Source organism: Coregonus lavaretus (genome assembly GCF_964263955.1).
Source record: "Coregonus lavaretus genome assembly, chromosome: 26".
Taxonomy (NCBI): Eukaryota; Metazoa; Chordata; class Actinopteri; order Salmoniformes; family Salmonidae; genus Coregonus; species Coregonus lavaretus.
The window spans coordinates 6,783,789-6,804,357 of NC_140013.1; the positions used below are offsets into that span (position 1 = coordinate 6,783,789).

General features: G+C 46.8%; 1 protein-coding gene across 2 annotated transcripts in view; it reads left to right on the plus strand.

Annotated features, from left to right (window-relative positions):
* Positions 1-1,525: 1,525 nt before the first annotated feature.
* Positions 1,526-20,569, plus strand: part of LOC311101709 (signal-induced proliferation-associated 1-like protein 3) — a 40,641-nt gene continuing 21,597 nt past the window's right edge. The window contains exons 1-9 of one of the 2 annotated variants that reach the window (XM_084142867.1): positions 1,526-3,115; positions 6,202-6,332; positions 8,369-8,557; positions 8,744-8,918; positions 9,358-9,461; positions 12,346-12,503; positions 12,598-13,180; positions 13,537-13,635; positions 13,763-13,938. In XM_084142867.1, the coding sequence (XP_083998993.1) occupies positions 1,663-3,115; positions 6,202-6,332; positions 8,369-8,557; positions 8,744-8,918; positions 9,358-9,461; positions 12,346-12,503; positions 12,598-13,180; positions 13,537-13,635; positions 13,763-13,938 (3,068 nt within the window). In that variant the 5' untranslated portion in view covers positions 1,526-1,662. The remainder of the gene's footprint in view (positions 3,116-6,201; positions 6,333-8,368; positions 8,558-8,743; positions 8,919-9,357; positions 9,462-12,345; positions 12,504-12,597; positions 13,181-13,536; positions 13,636-13,762; positions 13,939-20,569) is intronic. The other variant, XM_084142866.1, reaches the window with a different exon arrangement.

Here is a 20,569-nt window from a genome sequence, read left to right on the forward strand (position 1 = left end):
AAGCCAATACTGGATAAATGGTCTAGTCTCGCTTCATAACTGGGTTGATGCTCTGCTGCTACTCTGTGCTGTACTCCACTCAATATTTATTTTTGTCTTAACTACACTGCTTGTAATGACTATATGCTGTATTCTTATAATATGTACCACCTAATAGGATTTTTGTATTTTATTTTTGTATGTGTGAGTTAAGTTTTGTTTTGTCCTCTAAATTTGCCATCCCATTCAACAGTACAATGAATGTCAGTGTTTGTATTTCTGTCTTTTTAAATGTATTTTTTATTGGAAAATAATAAACATATTATAAAAAATAATAAAAATAAAAGACAATCACCGGCTGACAAAATGTCATGGCCGCCACAGCCCTAGGAAGGACGCCTGAATCTTTGTAGTGACTGGGTGTATTGATACACCATTCAAAGTGTAATTAATAACTTCACCATGCTCAAAGGGATATTCAATGTCTGCCCTTCTTTGCGAGGCATTGGAAAACTTCCCTGGTCTTTGTGGTTGAATCTGTGTTTGAAATTCACTGAGGGACCTTACAGATAATTGTATGTGTGGAGTACAGAGATGAGGTAGTCATTCAAAAATCATGTTAAACACTATTATTGCACACAGTGAATCCATGCAACTTATGTGACTTGTTAAGCCCATCTTTACTTCTGAACTTATTTAGGTTTGCCATAACAAAGGTGTTGAATAGTTATTGACACAAGATATTTCTGCTTTTCATTTTTTATTAATTTGTAAAAGAAGAACAAAAGAAAATACATAATTCCACTTTGACATTATATGCTATTGTGTGTCGGCCAGTGACAAAACAATATAATTTTAATCAATTTTAAATTCAGGCTGTAACACAACAAAATGTGGAAAAAGTCAAGTGGTGTGAATACTTTCTGAAGGCGCTGTATATTTATCATTGCCCTGGGCTAAGTGCCAGCTGAGAGAAGTAAAATGAGAAAGATTACACTGCAGCAGCAACCTGTGTGTGTGAATATCCAGTCAGATTATATCTATTCTTTATGATCAACATCAAAGTGCTGTTTAGCTAGGATTTTAATTTTGAGTTATGAAAATTGATAGTGCGTGTGTATTGCTGCTGAAATATGACAATAGTATGATAATAACCCTGCTTGTCATGCATTCTGAAGATTAGTTTCAACAGGAGAAATCCTCTGTCAAATCCCCTCACCCCTCTCTCTCTCTCTCTCTCTCTCTCTCATATCCTCCTTCTCTCTTCCTTAATCACTCTCTCACACTCTAGTACAGATGAGTTGCTATAGTCACAGTTTTCGTGATGTCATTTCATTGAGTAGAAGGGGTGAATCTGGGTCAGTGTGCATATTCAGAAACAGTGTATTACTGTATGCATGTTGTTTTATTGTGGTCGTCAACATATCAATGTGTGTGTTTTGTCTCCTTCCCAGATCAGCCCAGAGCCTGAGAGAAGAGAAGACCGCCTACTGTGTAACTGGGCCTATGACCAGCAGTGTCCTGCTCTCCCATTGAAAGCGATGTTTGTGGGAGGTGGAGGCCGCAGCATCAGCAGAGTGTGTGTGGGGCCCCTCTCCCTCTCCCCTACCCCCCACCCTGGCCTGGGATGCCAGCTCCCTGCCCCCCTGCCTGCTGTCCTGCCCTGAGCTCAACTGGGGCGCCATGAACACCTACAAAGATAGAGGGGTCACCTGCACCTCCTCAGACCTGCTGGAGAGGGGCGGAGGGGGAGGATCCCTCCTCACACAACATGCCGCCTTCCACCTCACCCCCAACGGCCACCCTGCCCCCTCCTCTGATCCAGCCACCCAATCCCGTGTCTCCGTTCCCAAGATGGGCGTCCGCGCCCGAATTGCTGAGTGGCCGCCGCGCCATGCGCAATCCAGGGAGTCGCTCCTGGAGAACGGGCAAGGCGGTAATCACCATGGAGATGACACTTCCACGACGACCTCCTCCATTTCTTTCCCCATCTCGGAGGTCGGGCTGGTGCGGGGAGGAGTGGCTCGTTTACCAAGGCGACGCACTAAGGACGTGGAGTTCCGTGGTGGGTACGGGGGTGAAAGAGGATCTCCTGTAGGCCTGCGTGCCTTCCCCCCGTTACGGCAGCGCTCCAACAGCGAGGTGACTCTGAGCGAGCAGGATGAGAACGAGGTGGAAGGTCGTGGAGGTGCTAATCTGTTCCGGGAGTACGGCAGCACCTCCTCCATCGACGTGCAGGGCATCCCCGAGCAGAGCTTCTTTGACATGCTCAGCCAGTTCCACCAGGAGAGGCCCGACCAGCGCAGCACTGCCCCCGTACGCCTACTGCACACCCCCAACTCCCCTCCCTCTGCACCCCTCCCCACAGGCCACTCCCCCACCCCCATATCCCGGGGGGAGGATGGAGGGATGGGATGGTCAGAGAACAGGTTGAGGAATAAGAGCGGGGGGACAGAGTCGTCTCTGGGGACGTCCTCTCTGTTCCGGAAGCTCCGCAGCTCCAGCAGAGGGGAGCTGGACAGAGGGGAGGCGGGGGAGGACGGGGGAGGCCGTAACTCTACAGATACCCCCTACAAAACCTGGGTGTGCCCCAAGAGCTTTGTCCACTACGACGCCCAGAGTGTCCTGTTTGACCTACATGAGGCGGCTGCTCAGCGCACCTACGTAGCCAAGCGGAGGAACACTGCCACCGGGGCATCGGCGGCCTCAGTCTCCCTGGCTGTGTCACGGTCCTCAACTCTGAGTGGGTTGGACGCTACCTACTCCAGCGTTGAGGACCTGACGCTAGGCCTCGACCCCACCGCGCCCACACCCTCCCTGGGCATGGACACTCTGGACGGCCCCCCCGGAGGCCCCAGCTCCAGTCCTCTCCTCCTCAGCTGCCCCCACTTCCGCAACGAGACGGGGGGCAATGGGGAGCGCAACGTCAGTTTCCTGAGCTCCTCGGCTGAGCAGGGAGGGGAGGGGGGTGCGGGTGACATGGTGAGGGGCACCCTTCGGCGTAGTAACGCCAGTGTGTCGGTGGTGGAGGTTCCCATAGAGCAGCAAGTCACCAGAATGGATAGACTGAAACTCTATAGCATAGAGCACGTGGACCTGGGGGCGCGGTACTACCGAGACTACTTCCACGGGAAAGGTAAGAACTGATCTGATCTTACCACTCAATACAGCCTACCGATCCTACCTAACTTTTACTACTTTTACTTTTACAATTCACAAAAGTCTAACATATCACTAGTGTTTCCACTGGCAGTACTCTCTCCTCCTCCATCCAGCTGTCTGTGTACGGTCAGCCAACCTGGCAGCGGTCCAATAGGATAACATGTACCTGCCTCTGTCTGTTGGCAAACTGAGCTCATAGCTCTGAGAAGAATTAGCTTAATCACTCACACACACGGTGACCTTTCTGCCTCTGCACATTAATCCTGACACTCGTTGTCTCTTCCTATTAACCCCCCCCCCCGATCCTACAGAACAGCTGTGTGTGTGGTGTGTGTGCTCCCAGTATCACCTCTCTAGACCCTGGAAAAATAGATAGCTGCCCCCAAGGACAGAATAATCGACTAAGAGCCTAATTAGAGACAGATGTTGTCAGGGTTTGTGACGCCTGCAACCACAGAGATGAAGGTTACCGCTCCAAAAATACTGCTTCCTGTCCCCCTGAACGCTGTGTGGAACATGAGACTGCTCCGGTGCTGTAACTGTAATGCCCTGCGTGCATGTCAAAAAGCCTCAACCAAAAAGCTGACATTTATACTGCAAGACAAAGCTGGAATGCTAAACAGGGCTGAGCCTCTTCAATTATGCAGGGACGAAACAAGTTGAAAACGAAGTTCTTCCATGAGTTTCTTCCTCCTCCACTCACAAATAGGAGAAGTCGCTCTCAGTTTGAGGAGTAAGCTGTTAATGAATCATATGGAAATGTTTATAGCCTTTTACTTTAGGAATGTGTCTTATCAGAGATATCCACTTATTAATCAAACTTTAGATAAGCAGATAGGCTACTCAGTCTTCAGTGTGTCACACAGTTATAATAAAATGTCCTGTGGAATGTTCTGTTTATGAAACCAACATTTCTGGCTAGGATAGGCCTATATCATGCAAAGCAATATGGCTAGTACGTCAAAGCAAGCGATTGTATTGTCATGGATTAAATAACAAATATACAGTGGGGGAAAAAAGTATTTAGTCAGCCACCAATTGTGCAAGTTCTCCCACTTAAAAAGATGAGAGAGGCCTGTAATTTTCATCATAGGTACACATAAACTATGACAGACAAAATGAGGAAAAAAATCCAGAAAAACACATTGTAGGATTTTTAATGAATTTATTTGCAAATTATGGTGGAAAATAAGTATTTGGTCAATAACAAAAGTTTCTCAATACTTTGTTATATACCCTTTGTTGGCAATGACACAGGTCAAACGTTTTCTGTAAGTCTTCACAAGGTTTTCACACACTGTTGCTGGTATTTTGGCCCATTCCTCCATGCAGATCTCCTCTAGAGCAGTGATGTTTTGGGGCTGTCGCTGGGCAACACGGACTTTCAACTCCCTCCAAAGATTTTCTATGGGGTTGAGATCTGGAGACTGGCTAGGCCACTCCAGGACCTTGAAATCGTTCGTTGCCCGGGCGGTGTGTTTGGGATCATTGTCATGCTGAAAGACCCAGCCACGTTTCATCTTCAATGCCCTTGCTGATGGAAGGAGGTTTTCACTCAAAATCTCACGATACATGGCCCCATTCATTCTTTCCTTTACACGGATCAGTCGTCCTGGTCCCTTTGCAGAAAAACATCCCCAAAGCATGATGTTTCCACCCCCATGCTTCACAGTAGGTATGGTGTTCTTTGGATGCAACTCAGCATTCTTTGTCCTCCAAACACGATGAGTTGAGTTTTTACCAAAAAGTTCTATTTTGGTTTCATCTGACCATATGACATTCTCCCAATCCTCTTCTGGATCATCCAAATGCACTCTAGCAAACTTCAGACGGGCCTGGACATGTACTGGCTTAAGCAGGGGGACACGTCTGGCACTGCAGGATTTGAGTCCCTGGCGGCGTAGTGTGTTACTGATGGTAGGCTTTGTTACTTTGGTCCCAGCTCTCTGCAGGTCAACCACCCCCGTGTGGTTCTGGGATTTTTGCTCACCGTTCTTGTGATCATTTTGACCCCACGGGGTGAGATCTTGCGTGGAGCCCCAGATCGAGGGAGATTATCAGTGGTCTTGTATGTCTTCCATTTCCTAATAATTGCTCCCACAGTTGATTTCTTCAAACCAAGCTGCTTACCTATTGCAGATTCAGTCTTCCCAGCCTGGTGCAGGTCTACAATTTTGTTTCTGGTGTCCTTTGACAGCTCTTTGGTCTTGGCCGTAGTGGAGTTTGGAGTGTGACTGTTTGAGGTTGTGGACAGGTGTCTTTTATACTGATAACAAGTTCAAACAGGTGCCATTAATACAGGTAACGAGTGGAGGACAGAGGAGCATCTTAAAGAAGAAGTTACAGGTCTGTGAGAGCCAGAAATCTTGCTTGTTTGTAGGTGACCAAATACTTATTTTCCACCATAATTTGCAAATAAATTCATAAAAAATCCTACAATGTGATTTTCTGGAGAAAAAACATCTCAATTTGTCTGTCATAGTTGACGTGTACCTATGATGAAAATTACTGGCCTCTCTCATCTTTTTAAGTGGGAGAACTTGCACAATTGGTGGCTGACTAAATACTGTTTTTCCCCACTGTAATTGAGTTTGGTCATTTGTAGATTCTTATTGTGCTCTCTACTCTACCTCTCTGAAGGTTACTCAAGCATGTGACTTCATCTGAAAAAGTAGAATCTGTTCCGAGCAAGCCGTGCCGCCACACCACAGGCTCAGCTGTACAATCTTTCTGTCATTTGTAGCTCTAATCAATGTCCTCAGGTTGCTTGATGAGCTGATTAATTAAACGTGTAATTGAACATGTATTGAAACCACATACATACAAGCACTGCAAGCGCTGTTATCTCACTACTCTTCAATGTAGCATCTCTTCTCTTTCCCTCCTCCGCTCTGAGCCTGTTCTCTCTCTCCATCTCCTTTTACTCAACCCCATACTTTCCCTCCTCCATTTTTCCATGTCCAAAGGCTGTTATTACAAAGATCAATACACGTGTTTAACAGTACCAAAGGCATGTTCAGACATGTTGTGAATACACTCTCTCCCTGTGTGTCACTGCAGAGCACTCAAACTACTTTGGGACGGACGAGAAGCTGGGTCCGGTTGCTGTGAGTATCCACAGGGAGAAACTGGATGACACTAAAGACCTGAAGGACCAGTACCAGTACCGCATCATCGCCAGAACCAGTGAGGTACTAACCCACCCCCACCTCCCACTCCCTGCCTACACACAGCTAGAGGGAACACCGAGTAGGCTGAATACTGACGCTGACAAATGTGTGTGTGTTAGTGGTTAAGAGCGTTGTGCCAGTAATCGAAAGGTCGCTGGTTCTAATCCCCGAGCCGACTAGGTGAAAAATCTGCCGATGTGCCCTTGAGCAAGGCACTTAACCCTAATTGCTCATGTAAGTCGCTCTGGATAAGAGCGTCTGCTAAATGATGTAAATGTTGTTTTAGTAGGCAGAGTGTGCTTGAGACATAGTGTGTGTGGGAGTGTGCGTTTTTGGACGCTGTTATTTATGCCTGGACTGGACCTCAGTGAGTCCCCACGGCCCATGTTGGCTACACACACACTACCCTCTCCCTCAACACCTTCCCCTCACGCTCTTACCTCCAATCCCTCCATTCTCTGCCAGTGGAAATTTCCACCTGACCAGGCCCTGCTCAGAACAGCCAAACACTGCCCCGGCACTGGGAAGCCTGCCTCCACTAATACCCCAGCTAGTGATGGGTCAAACCTCTTCATTCAAGCGAAGATGTAGCCTGACAACTCACACTAAATTATTCCGTTGCTCTGTCGTTCGCTACATACTTTAGTTTGAGACTGCCATCATTGAAGTTGTTTGTGGTGAAGAGGGGCGTTGTACAAAACAAAGTCGTCAGCGATTGGATCGTCTCTAACCAATCAAGAGTATCAAAGCCAATGACACATTTTCAAACCGCCGCTTTACCCATGTGTGTTCTGGCAATCCAGGCCACGATTTTTAGGGCTCTCGAGTCCACATTTACCTGGCACTACCTTTCCTGCGCACACAGGTTCTCTCATACTCTGAGACTGATTGACAGATTGACTTCCACTGCACAAATAGCTAGCCTAATAGACTGGGTGTACATAGCAGTTCTGCTTGCTACCTGTCTAGTACATGTGCTTTCCAATAGTGACCAGTGAGTCCTGTGGCTGTGCCCCTTTGGCTGGCTGCTGCAATCCCTCTTGTTGTTTTTAGCTGGATTACATGGCTGCCTGGCCTCATCACCTTAGCCCCTGTGGAACAATGGGCCGCTCCGCCGCCTGTGTCTACAGAGCTCAGCTCACACAGACACTCCACTCAGGCCTGCCCTTGGTTCCCACAGAGAGAGAGAACGGTACAACGCTCACAACCCCTCCTCCTCCTCTCAAACCCCCCCCCCCTTCCCATACTTTCTCATTGAAGTCTGAACGATGCTGACGCAGCATGCTGTAACCACACGACACACACTTACTCACTCAATCACACAAATCCACGTGCACACACACACATTCTTACACACACCCCACAGATGCCCCAGATTGGCGCAGTCAGTCACTGCTTGACACCAACATAGGGTTTCCCACCCTGCCTCTCAGGGGGAGAGATGGAGTGGAGGCACTTGTTAGCGGTCACCGGGGGAAACACGGTATGAATAGTTACACAACAGGTTATTGGCAACTATTGGCTCTGCATCTGAAAAAGGACTTATAAAGTCCAGTGTCAGAGTAGATCTATATTGTGCCAGAAGGCAATCTGATTAGCTGGAATTTAACCTGCACTGTTTAGGTGTTTCTTTTCCCCCACGCCAAACCCTTGACTTCGTTAAGGTGAAGCACTCTCACGCCCCGTCTAGCTCTTCAGCAGTGTGTTGCAGTTTTAATGAAGCACGGTGCCGTGGTCTCTGAGTACACTGAATAAAATACAACTCTCTCAGCGCCTGAGATTATTATAGCCCCGCTGTCTGGAAACACCCCAAGTACAGGTCTCCACTCTAGGGATCACTCCGGTGCACGGCACTATGGGAAGTAAGAAGCTTTTAAAGATTGCAGATATGCACCTACTGAAGACATTTGTCCTATTTCTCAATGTCTCAAAAAAAACTCCCAGAGACATAGATGGAAGAAAGTTCTCTGCATGTCAATGGACAATAAAGTTAATCTTATCTCCTTTGTGTGTGTGTTTTACATCTCTAATGATTCCCATGTCCTCTTTGTGTCTAGCTGGTGACGTTGCGGGGGTCCATCCTGGAGGATGCAGTGGCCTCCACGGGGAGGCACGGCACGGTGCGCGGTCTCCCCCTGAAGGAGGTGCTGGAGCAGGTGGTCCCAGAGCTCAGTGTGTCCTGCCTGCGCCTGGCTCTCAGCACGCCCAAGGTCACCGAGCAGCTCCTCAAACTGGACGAACAGGGGGTGAGTCCGCGGGCCGTGGTCTCAGCCACAAGTTATATGACATCTCTGTGTGTCTGTCTTTTATCACCTCTGATATCACCATCTATAGCTACAGTCATAAACACTAGATAGGTGTGTCTCTGTTTGAGCCAGGGTGCGGCAGCCGTGTGGGAAGGCGGTCTAATATTTGTTTCTTCTCCGATTTAGCTGAGTCAGAAGCACAAGGTGGGGGTGCTGCTGTGTCGGGCAGGGCAGAGCACCGAAGAGGAGATGTATAACAACGAAGAGGCCACGCCCTGCTTCTCCGCCTTCATGGACCTGCTGGGGGAGCAGGTGTGCCTCCGAGGCTTCACCAACTACGCCGCCCAGCTGGACACCAAGAGTATGTGTCTGTGTGTGTGTGTGTGGGAGGGTGGGTAGTGTGTGTGTGTGTCGGTGTGTGAATGTATATGTGTGTGCGTCTGTGTGTGAGGGGGTGGGTAGTAGGGTTACGTTTTGTTTTTGCAGTCATAGAATGATAGACTAAAGGCCTAGGTGTGAATACTGAGTAAAATGAGTGATTCCTGTCATATGGTGCATGAATATAAAAACACTGTTGCTACATAACTGCCTATGAAGTCAACCGTTTAGAAAAATAGTTGGAGGTATGTGGTTTCCTAAAACAGTATTGTAATTCTCTACAGACTGGTTTTTGATGTGGTGCTTTCTTTCCATTGAGTTCATGCCCTGGTGCTGAACTGGGACTGGATCACGGAATGTTAACCGTGTGTTTGCTTGTGCGTGTGTGTGTGTGTTTGTTTCTCTCTCTCGGTTTCCCCCAGCTGACTCGACGGGCACACACTCCCTGTACACCACCTACCAGGGCTATGAGGTCATGTTCCACGTCTCCACCATGCTGCCCTACATGCCCAACAACCCCCAGCAGGTGAGACCAACACACACACACAGCACAGTCTACCACAGCCCACCCCCAAACACCTTCATATCTCAGATTCAGAAGACACAAGGCTGACAGAGACAAAAAGGGTTAACTATTTTGTGTATGTGGTTTGTTATAGCTCTACTCTATAGTTTATCTGGCTCGGACATGGACAATTGCAGCTGCTCATTAAATAGAACTTCTCTCTGCCCCTCTCCTTCTCTTTTAGAGTGTTGTTCCTCTTCAGTTCTGTGTCTGTAGTATCTTTGTTCTCTTTGAATGGGCGTTTCAGTCCTCTCTCTCTCTTTCTCTCTCTTTTATAACTGGATCAAAGCTGGGTGGGGCTCAGTCTCTACATTTTTAGAGACTATTTTTCGCTTTCTGCTTTAAATAAAGCTGCCTTCCTACATATCCCTCAGGGCGTTGTGTTAACGGTGTGTGTGAGTGAACTGTGTCAGTTGTTAAGCTGCACGTGTATGTTTAAATCGTTTGCTCAAGTGTTTGCATGAGAACTTAATGTGGGTGAATGCACAAGGTTATTTAAACCCCACGAGTGTGCTGATATTTGTAATGTGCTGCTAAAAGTATCTATGTTCATTGAATACATGCCAACTGTTGCAAGCACATACACTACATGACCAAAAGTATGTGGACAGTTCTTGTGCTGACATTGCTTCCAGAGGCAGCTTGGAACTCGGAAGTGAGTGTTACAACCGAGGACATACGGTTTTTACGTGCTACGCGCTTCAGTACTCGCCGGTCCCGTTCTGTGAGCTTGTGTGGCCTACCACTTCGCGGCTGAGCCGTTGTTGTTCCTAGTCGTTTCCACTTCACAATAACAGCACTTACAGGTGAACGGGGCAGATCTAGCAGGGCAGAAATTTGACAAACTGACTTGTTGGAAGGTGGCATCCTATGACGGTGCCACATTGAAAGTCACTGAGCTCTTCAGTAAGGCCTTTCTACTGCCAGTGTTTGTGTATGGAGATTGCATGGCTGTGTGCTCGATTTTATACACCTGTCAGCAACGAGTGTGGCTGAAATTGCAAAATCCACTAATTTGAAGGAGTGTCCACATACTTTTGTATATATAGTGTATAGTTGCTAATACATACAACTGTTGCTAACAGTATGCAAACAGCAGCCTATGTATGTGAATGGGTAGGTTATGAAAACTCTGTTTAAGCTATATTTACAGAGATTCCAAGGCTATCACTGTTAATGAGAATTAGTTCTCAGTTGACCAGCCTGGTTAATTAAATAATGAGTTCGATGAATAAAATATAAACGATGTATGAAGGGTTACGTCAAAGACGGTACAGTATGAAGATAGGCAGAAACTGCTTCTCCAATAGAAATCCCCGGTCACACTTGAAGGCGATGTCATGGCGACATTAGCTAGCATAGGGTCGAACGGTCATGTCGTGCCGAACTGCGCATGTGCAGACCGTCAAATGAAAGGCACTCCTTCGATATAAAGTTGTTTTAGATTTTAGATTTTTTTTCGTGACAGTTTGTCACTTTCACAAGGTTGTAGTAATGACACGTTCAGCTACTTAAGACAGTGGCTCGAATCTAAGTTTTGCCTTTAGAATTCGAGAAAATTAACAACTGAGGATTAATTTTCACTTCTCCCATTGTTTGCCAAACCCCTGTCTGGTCTGTCAAGTCTGCTTCCAGATGCATTCCCAGAAGTATCGCGATGTTGAGCCTCTGGGTTTGAAAACTCTGTGGTTAAGCCATGTGTGTACGTGTCCCTGACTGTGAACTACTTTTATAGGAGTGTGGGTGTGTAAACGGTACAATGGGAGAGAATAGATTAATATTCAGCAGCTGACTCCATCCAGAGGCTCATAGGCAACAGCAGCAACATTTTTACTTCTGCCATGCAACCTCTAGGTGTCAGTGTTGATCACCAATAAACCCTTACTCAGAGAGGGACGGAGAGGAGAGAGGAGAGAGGGAGAGCTGTTAGAAAGTCAGTTGGTCGAGAGAGAGAAGAGGTGACTGTGACTAAGGGAACTCATGTCTCAGGCATACAGAGCTCCAGCAGCATCCCATAGGGTGTGTGTGTAAGCTTTATGCTGTCTTATATCATTGACACTTTCACACTGCTGCAGAAAGAGAGGGTTGGCAAGCACCGCAATAGACACAGTATGGATTCTGTCACTGTGTGACTGACATTGACACATACTCAATCAAATTCTCAATAGCTACACTCATTGTGAGAGAAATTTAGCATTACATAAAGATATGTTTGTTTGCCTCAGCAGTTCTCTCACTGCCTATATCTGCATCACAATCTCAGACCTACATCCACATAGACTGGGACCAATCTGTATTTCTCTCGCTCTGTCTCTCAGACCTACATCCACATAGACTGGGACCAATCTGTATTTCTCTCGCTCTGTCTCTCAGACCTACATCCACATAGACTGGGACCAATCTGTATTTCTCTCGCTCTGTCTCTCAGACCTACATCCGCATAGACTGGGACCAATCTGTATCTCTTGTTCTGTCTCTCAGACCTACATCCACATAGACTGGGACCAATCTGTATTCCTCTCGCTCTGTCTCTCAGACCTACATCCACATAGACTGGGACCAATCTGTATCTCTCTCGCTCTTTCTCTCTCGCTGACTTTTCATTACATTACATTTCCTAACAATATACTGGTGCGATAGTGAGTCAAGTGAGCTCGTGTGCCAATTCTGTCTCACTCATGTTCATTTGTGTTTGTTTGGTCTCCCCGTTCACTCTCCTCTCCTCCCTCCCTCTACTTCTGTTTGTTTCTCCCTCTGCCTCACACTTGTTTCTGTCTCCCTCTTTCACTTGTTCCTTTTTGCTCTCCCTACCTCACTCCTTCCCCCTCTCCTTTTTCTCTCTCAGCTCCTGAGGAAGAGGCACATAGGGAACGACATCGTCACTATAATCTTCCAGGAGCCGGGAGCGCTGCCCTTCACCCCTCAGAACATCCGCTCCCACTTCCAGCACGTGTTCGTCATCGTCCGCGTGCACAACCCCTGCTCTGACAACACCTGCTACAGGTAGGACACACACATACTAACTTTCACCATGGCGTCCATTATGCTGTTTTTATTGGTCGATTGTTGATGGTTGTTTTTTCTCCTCTCTCCTCAGTGTGGCTGTGACGCGTATGAAGGACGTGCCTCCCTTCGGCCCACCCATCCCCAGCGGAGTGATGTTCCGCGACCCTGAAGCCTTCCGCAACTTCCTCTTGGCCAAGGTCATCAATGCAGAGAGCGCTGCGCACAAGTCTGAGAAGTTCCACACCATGGCCACGCGCACGCGACAGGAGTACCTCAGAGACTTAGCCGAGAATTGTGTGAGCAGTACGCCGCTTGACTCCGCGGGCAAACTCAACAACCTCATCTCGCTGGCGTCGAAGAAGAGAGAGCGGGCGCGGGCGAGAGAGGGGGCAGAGTTGGGAGCGGCCGGGGCGGTGGCGTGGCGGGTGCTGGCCCAGGACTTCAGTGGCGGCGGGACGGAGATCTCCTGCGCTCTGGGCGTGTCGGCAGAGTATATCCTCCTGGCAGACTGCAACACCAAGGAAGTGGTGTTCAACTGCTTCTGCGCCGACGTGATCGGCTGGACGCCAGAGAGGCTGGCGCTGAAGATCTTCTATGGGAGAGGAGACCACATCGCCGTCAGAGTCCCCGAGGGCTTTGCTCAGGACATCAGGGAGGTGGTGCAGAGGTTAAAGGTGAGCAGGCAGAGGTCACAGAGCTGGGGAAGGTTTACCAGATGTATGGTGGTGAAAGAGGCACAGGAGCAGGGAAGAGAGTTTAACTGTTTTTTTTTGTAGAATGAATAGCTTGGGTACCACCTCCCTACATTGTTGCGTAAGACAATTAATAGTTTGCTAAAGCAGACACAGACAGGCACCCAGGCTAAGATGACTGATACTGAAACTAAAATCCATGAAAATAGCATGTTTGGCTGTTGTTGGTGTATGGCAGTATAATGATGTATTTAATGATGCATTTAAAACCACTAGCTTTTTGAAGCCCTTTTATTTGCTGAAAGCCCCTAACCTCTTCCCCCTCCCTCCCACCCCAGGCGCTGACGGTGGGCTGTGAGACAGTGGATATGACTCTGAGGAGGAACGGCCTGGGACAGCTTGGGTTCCACGTCAGTCTGGACGGCACCGTGGCTGAGGTACTTTTCCCATAATTTATAAAACATATTTTTCTATAAACTCATGTAAAATCCATAAAAAATCCAACAGAAGTTTATATTGAAAGTAAGGCTATTTTTCAAATAATGTTTATTTGACGTGCTTTAGGTGGAGGAGTACGGCTTCGCCTGGCAGGCAGGGCTGAGGCAGGGCAGCCGGTTGGTGGAGATCTGCAAGGTTGCCGCGGTAACCCTGACACACGAGCAGATGATCGACCTACTGAGGACTTCAGTCACCGTTAAAGTGGTGATCATACCGCCATACGAGGAGGGAGGGCCCCGCAGGTCAGTGTGTGTGTGTGTGTGTGTGTGTATGTGTTTATCTATGTGTTTGGGTGTATGTGAGTTTGAGTGTCTGTGTGTGAAAATGAATGTTTGTGTGTTAGATGTCAAAGCATCATCCTGCCTCTAAGTATGTGTGGTAGAGAGACAAGATGCACAACTCACAGCAACACCAACAGAGCTGAGAGATGGTGGCCAGACATCTCTGTTCTGAGGAGAGTTTTGAGTGGGATTGTGTGAAAGAGAGAGAGGTGAGAGGCGCATGGTCTGAACATGTGTGAATCCCTGGAGGTGGTGAAAGAGGAGAGAGAAAGAAAGAGACGGATAGAACAAACTAACAATCAATAGAATGAATACACAATTTCCTTTCAAGCTTTCTTATTCCCCATCTCTCGGTCTGTCCATCAAGGCCTGTGTTTTTCACGTCCATCTCCCTCAGCCTCACTCTTTATCTCTCTCTCTCTCTCTTGCGATCTCCCCTTCCCCCATCTCTTTTTTGGCTCCGTTCCTCTCAACCTTTCTTCTGAGTATGGGCCTTGAGTACAGTGCGATAATGAGGCTCTGTTAAATACTGTGGGGTTGAATGTTACTGAGATTAATACGCACTGAGTACACATAATGTGACTAGTCTCTACTCGATATATAGCCCAGCTTGGGTATGTCCCAAATGGCACCCTTTTCCCTATTTAGTGTACTACTTTTGAACAGGTCCCATAGGGCTCTGGTTAAAAGTAGTCCACTATATAGGGAATAGGGTGCCATTTGGGATGCAGCCCGAGTGTGCTGCTCCGTAGTTGGTCACAAGTAGCAGGATGTCTGTTCTTGATTGAGTCGGGGTTCCTAAATATAGTAATTGTGCCGCCGGGGCTGTGTGATTGCACAGTGGTTGGATTTCTTTAATGTGCAAGGCAGTTTAATTGCATGACTTAAAACCCCTTTGATACACACACACACACTCGTATGCGCACACACACACATGCTCACTCCACACACACTACGTAATTAGTCTTGTATTTCACTCTTTCTGTTTCTCCCTCTCTTTTTCACCCCCCACCCAACCCCCCCCCCCCTCTCTCTCGATCACACTCGTTTGCTATAGTGTGCCAGGACAACAGATTGCATGAGATTAAGGCCCGGAATCTGCAGAAAGAGGGAAAATAAATAAATAAAAAGAGGCGATTAATTAAAAATGCATGCTCAGTGCGAATGAAAAGGGTAGAAAAGGAGGGAGGAGGGAGCGAGGTAGTGTGGGTACAGTAGGATACCCGGCATAGAGGAGCTTGAATGGGAAGACGTGTCTGAACACCTCTTAGGTGGGAGAAGCCAAGTGAGTGGGAGAGTGAAAGAGAAAGAACGGCCTTCACTTCTTCCTCTCCCCCTCCCTGTGTGTGCTGTGGACAGGAGAGCGATATAGAGATGCAGTAGAGAGAGAGTGTGTGTGTGTGTGTGTTTGCTCGCGGAATGTGTGTGAGAGCGAGAGCTCCAGCTGTCAGGCCGGCCATTGCGATGGAGGGTTCTCTGGAAGTGGGCACTGGTGTTTTCTCTCTCTAAGGTTGGTACTCTGGTGTGTGTGCGTCATGCGTGTTATCGAGTGTCTGTATGTGTGAGGGTTGTTTCGTGACTTGACATTGGCAGTTATATTTGTGTGTTTGTGTTGGATCTAGGTTTTTCCTTCCAAGGTTGGTTAGTACTGGTATATATGTATGAGAGTGATAGAGAGACCATAATTCTACTCATACAATGTCTCCTGGTATCTTTCGTACAGACAGAGCATGTGATGTTGCGTTGTCTCCTCTGTGTGTGTGCTCTGTTTACCTTAGCCTGCAGCGGTAGTAGTGGTGTTTGTTTGTTGTTTTCTAAAGCAGTCTAGGGCTTAGTGTGGCCAGGCCAGTGTGATTGAGCTTAATCCAGGTCAAAAAGGAGGGGACAGATCACACAGACACACATACAGAGACACACACACACAGACACACATACAGAGACACACACACACAGACACACATACAGAGACACACACACACAGACACACACTGGACAATCTGCTCCTGTCCAACTCCTCTTTGATTCTCTTCTCCTCCACTCCTCTCTTGTCCTCTTCTTGTCCGTTACCTAGGCTATATTCATATTTTCTTTCACTTTCTCCACTTCTCATCCCATTTCCTCCTTTTCCTTGTGCTCTAATTTATTCCTTTTTCCTTTTCTTCCCTTCTCTTTACCCCCCCCCCTCTTTCTTTCTCCTCTCTTCCCTCCCCCTGTCCTCGTGTCTATTTTCCCTCTTCCCCTCTCACCTCTCCGCTCCCTCCCTGTTACAGTGATGTACATTGTCTGATGTCTGAGGCAGCCTTTGCTGTGGCGGTGTGATGCCTCTTTAACATCCAATAATAGACTTTACCATGAAATAGTGATGAAGGATGAAAGATGTACAGTTGAAGTCAGGAGTTTACATACACTTAGGTTGGAGTCATTAAAACTAATTTTTCAACCACTCCACAAATTTCTTGTTAACAAACTATAGTTTTAGCAAGTCGGTTAGGACATCTACTTTGTGCATGACAAAAGTAATTTTTCCAACAATTGTTTACAGACAGATTATTTCACTTATAATTCACTGTATCACAATTCCAGTGGGTCAGAAGTTTACATACACTAAGTTGACTGTGCCTTTAAACAGCTTGGAAAATTCCAGAAAATGATGTCATGGCTTTAGAAGCTTCTGATAGGCTAACTGACATAATTTGAGTCAATTGGAGGTGTACCTGTGGATGTATTTCAAGGCCTCCCTTCAAACTCAGTGCCTCTTTGCTTGACATCATGGGAAAATCAAAAGAAATCGGCCAAGACCTCAGAACAAAGATTGTAGACCTCCACAGGTCTTGTTCATCCTTGGGAGCAATTTCCAAACGCCTGAAGGTACCACGTTCATCTGTACAAACAATAGTACGCAAGTATAAACACCATGGGACCACGCAGCCGTCATACCGCTCAGGAAGGAGACTCGTTCTGTCTGCTAGAGATGAACGTACTTAGGTGCGAAAAGTGCAAATCAATCCCAGAACAACAGCAAAGGACCTTGTGAAGATGCTGGAGGAAACAGTTACAGAAGTATCTATATCCACAGTAAAACGAGTCCTATATTGACATAACCTGAAAGGCCGCTCAGCAAGGAAGAAGCCACTGCTCCAAAACCGCCATAAAAAATCCAGACTACAGTTTGCAACTGCACATGGGGACAAAGATTGTACTTTTTGGAGAAATGTCCTCTGGTCTGATGAAACAAAAATAGAACTGTTTGGCCATAATGACCATCGTTATGTTTAGAGGAAAAAGGGGGATGCTTGCAAGCCGAAGATTACCATCCCAACTGTCAAGCACGGGGGTGGCAGCATCATGCTGTGGGGGTGCTTTGCTGCAGGAGGGACTGGTGCACTTCACAAAATAGATGGCATCATGAGGAAGGAAAATTATGTGGATATATTGAAGCAACATCTCAAGACATCAGTCAGGAAGTTAAAGCTTGGTCGCAAATGGGTCTTCCAAATGGACAATGACCCCAAGCATACGCGATGTCATTTACAAAATAGCCTCCAACACTCTACTCAGCAAATTGGATGTAGTCTATCACAGTGCCATCCGTTTTGTCTCCAAAGCCCCATACACTACCCACCACTGTGACCTGTACGCTCTTGTTGGCTGGTCCTCACTACATGTTCGTCGTCAAACCCACTGGCTCCAGGCCATCTATAAATCACTGCTAGGCAAATCCCCGCCTTATCTTAGCTCATTGGTCACCATAGCAGCACCCACCCGTAGTCTGCGCTCCAGCAGGTATATCTCACTGGTCATTCCCAAAGCCAACACCTCCTTTGGCCGCCATTCCTTCCAGTTCTCTGCTGCCAATGACTGGAACGAATTGCAAAAATCTCTGAAGCTGGAGACACTTATCTCCCTCACTAACTTTAAGCATCAGTTGTCAGAGCACCTTACCGATCACTGCACCTGTACACAGCCCATCTGAAATTAGCCCACCCAACTACCTCATCCCTATATTGTTATTTATTTTGCTCTTTTGCACCCCAGTATCTCTATTTGCACATAATCTCTTGCACATCTAGCATTCCAGTGTTAATACTATTGTAATTATTTTGCACTATAGCCTATTTATTGCCTTACCTCCATAACTTGCTACATTTGCACACACTGTATACCGTATATATTTTCTGTTGTATTTTTGACTTTATGTTTTTTTACCCCATATGTAACTCTGTGTTGTTTTTATCGCACTGCTTTGGTTTATCTTGGCCAGGTCGCAGTTGTAAATGAGAACCTGTTCTCAACTGGCTTACCTGGTTAAATAAAGGTGAAATAAAAAAATAAAAAATACTTCCAAAGTTGTGCAAAATGGCTTAAGGACAACAAAGTCAAGGTATTGGAGTGGCCATCACAAAGCCCTGACCTCAATCCTATAGAACATTTGTGGGCAGAACTGAAAAAGCGTGTGTGAGCAAGGAGGCCTACTAACCTGACTCAGTTACACCAGCTCTGTCAAGAGGAATGGGCCAAAATTCACCCAACTTATTGTGGGAAGCTTGTGGAAGGCTACCCGAAACGTTTGACCCAAGTTAAACAATTTAAAGGCAATGCTACAATATACTAATTGAGTGTATGTAAACTTCTGACCCACTGGGAATGTGATGAAAGCTGAAATAAATATTTCTCTCTACTATTATTCTGACATTTCACATTCTTAAAATAAAGTGATGATCCTAACTGACCTAAGACAGGGAATTTTTACTTGGATTAATTGTCAGGAATTGTGAAAAACTGAGTTTAAATGTATTTGGCTAAGGTGTATGTAAACTTCCGACTTCAACTGTACGTGCTGTTTCTGCTCAATGCTTTAGTGAGGATGTTGAGAGGGTAAGCCTGTCATGCTGTGCTGGGTGAAACAACAGGGATCTATTGCTATTGGTCTCTTGAGTAGAAAATGAGAAGACATCCCACTGAAACTGATGTTGGTCATTATTACGTCATTGAGGGTGTACCTTTAGGTTTGCTAGAGATTTCATGTGCATTGTATGTGGTACTGCAGTGACAACTAGAAGGGTCCAGGTCATGACTGTTTAGGGGAAGTTGAAGAAAAGCCTGATATCTCACAGGATCTAATGAAAGTATTTAACTAGTCACCTAAAACAACCATTTCCACATGCCTTGCGTGTATAAACTCAATGCAAGTTGACCCATCTAGGCTACATACACACGAATAGGCTGACAGAGAGAATCTTTATGAGATTAGAGGTTTATTCTGCCCAAATTAATACTTCAGTGACAACTGGGTGACTAAAAGGTCAAGGCTTGGATTCAATCTGTACGCATGCTCATAGAAACACATTACTCACACACTTGACCAAGGCCTCACAGTAGGGGATAGAGTCGTAATGCCGTGCAGTAGCAGAGAGAACAGTCTATGACTAGGGTGGCTGGAGTCTTTTACAATTTTTAGGGCCTTCCTCTGACACCACCTGGTATAGAGGTCCTGGATGGCAGGAAGCTTGACCCCAGTGATGTACTGGGCGGTACGCACTACCCTCTGTAATGCCTTAAGGTCGGAGGACGAGCAGTTGCCATACAAGGCAGTGATGCAACCAGTCAGGATGCCCTCGATGGTGCAGCTGTAGAACCTTTTGAGGATCTGAGGACCCATGCCAAATCTTTTCGGTCTCCTTAGGGGGAATAGGTTTTGTCGTGCCCTCTTCACGACTGTCTTGGTGTGCTTGGACCATGTTAGTTTGTTGGTGATGTGGACACCAAGGAACTTGAAGCTCTCAACCTGCTCCGCTACAGCCCCGTCGATGAGAATGGGGGCGTGCTCAGTCATCTGTTTTTTCCTGTACTCCACAATCATCTCCTTTGTCTTGATCACGTTGAGGGAGAGGTTGTTGTCCTGGCACCATATGGCCAAGTCTCTTACCTCCTCCCTGTAGGCTGTCTCGTCGTTGTCGGTGATCAGGCCTACCACTGTTGTGTCATCGGCAAACTTAATGACGGTGTTGGAGTCATGCCTGGCCGTGCAGTCATGAGTGAACAGGGAGTACAGGAGGGGACTGGGCACACACCCCTGAGGGGCACCGTGTTGAGGATCAGCGTGGCGGATATGTTGTTACCTACCCTTACTACCTGGGGGCGGCCCGTCAGGAAGTCCATGATCCAGTTGCAGAGGGAGGTGTTTAGTCCCAGGGTCCTTAGCTTAGTGATGAGCTTTGAGGGCACTATGGTGTTGAACGCTGAGCTGTAGTCAATGAATAGCATTCTCACATACAGTGAGGGAAAAAAGTATTTGATCCCCTGCTGATTTTGTATGTTTGCCCACTGACAAAGAAATGATCAGTCTATAATTTTAATGGTAGGTTTATTTGAACAGTGAGAGACAGAATAACAACAGAAAAACGCATGTCGAAAATGTTATAAATTGATTTGCATTTTAATGAGGGAAATAAGTATTTGACCCCCTCTCAATCAGAAAGATTTCTGGCACCCAGGTGTCTTTTATACAGGTAACGAGCTGAGATTAGGAGCACATTCTTAAAGGGAGTGCTCCTAATCTCAGTTTGTTACCTGTATAAAAGACACCTGTCCA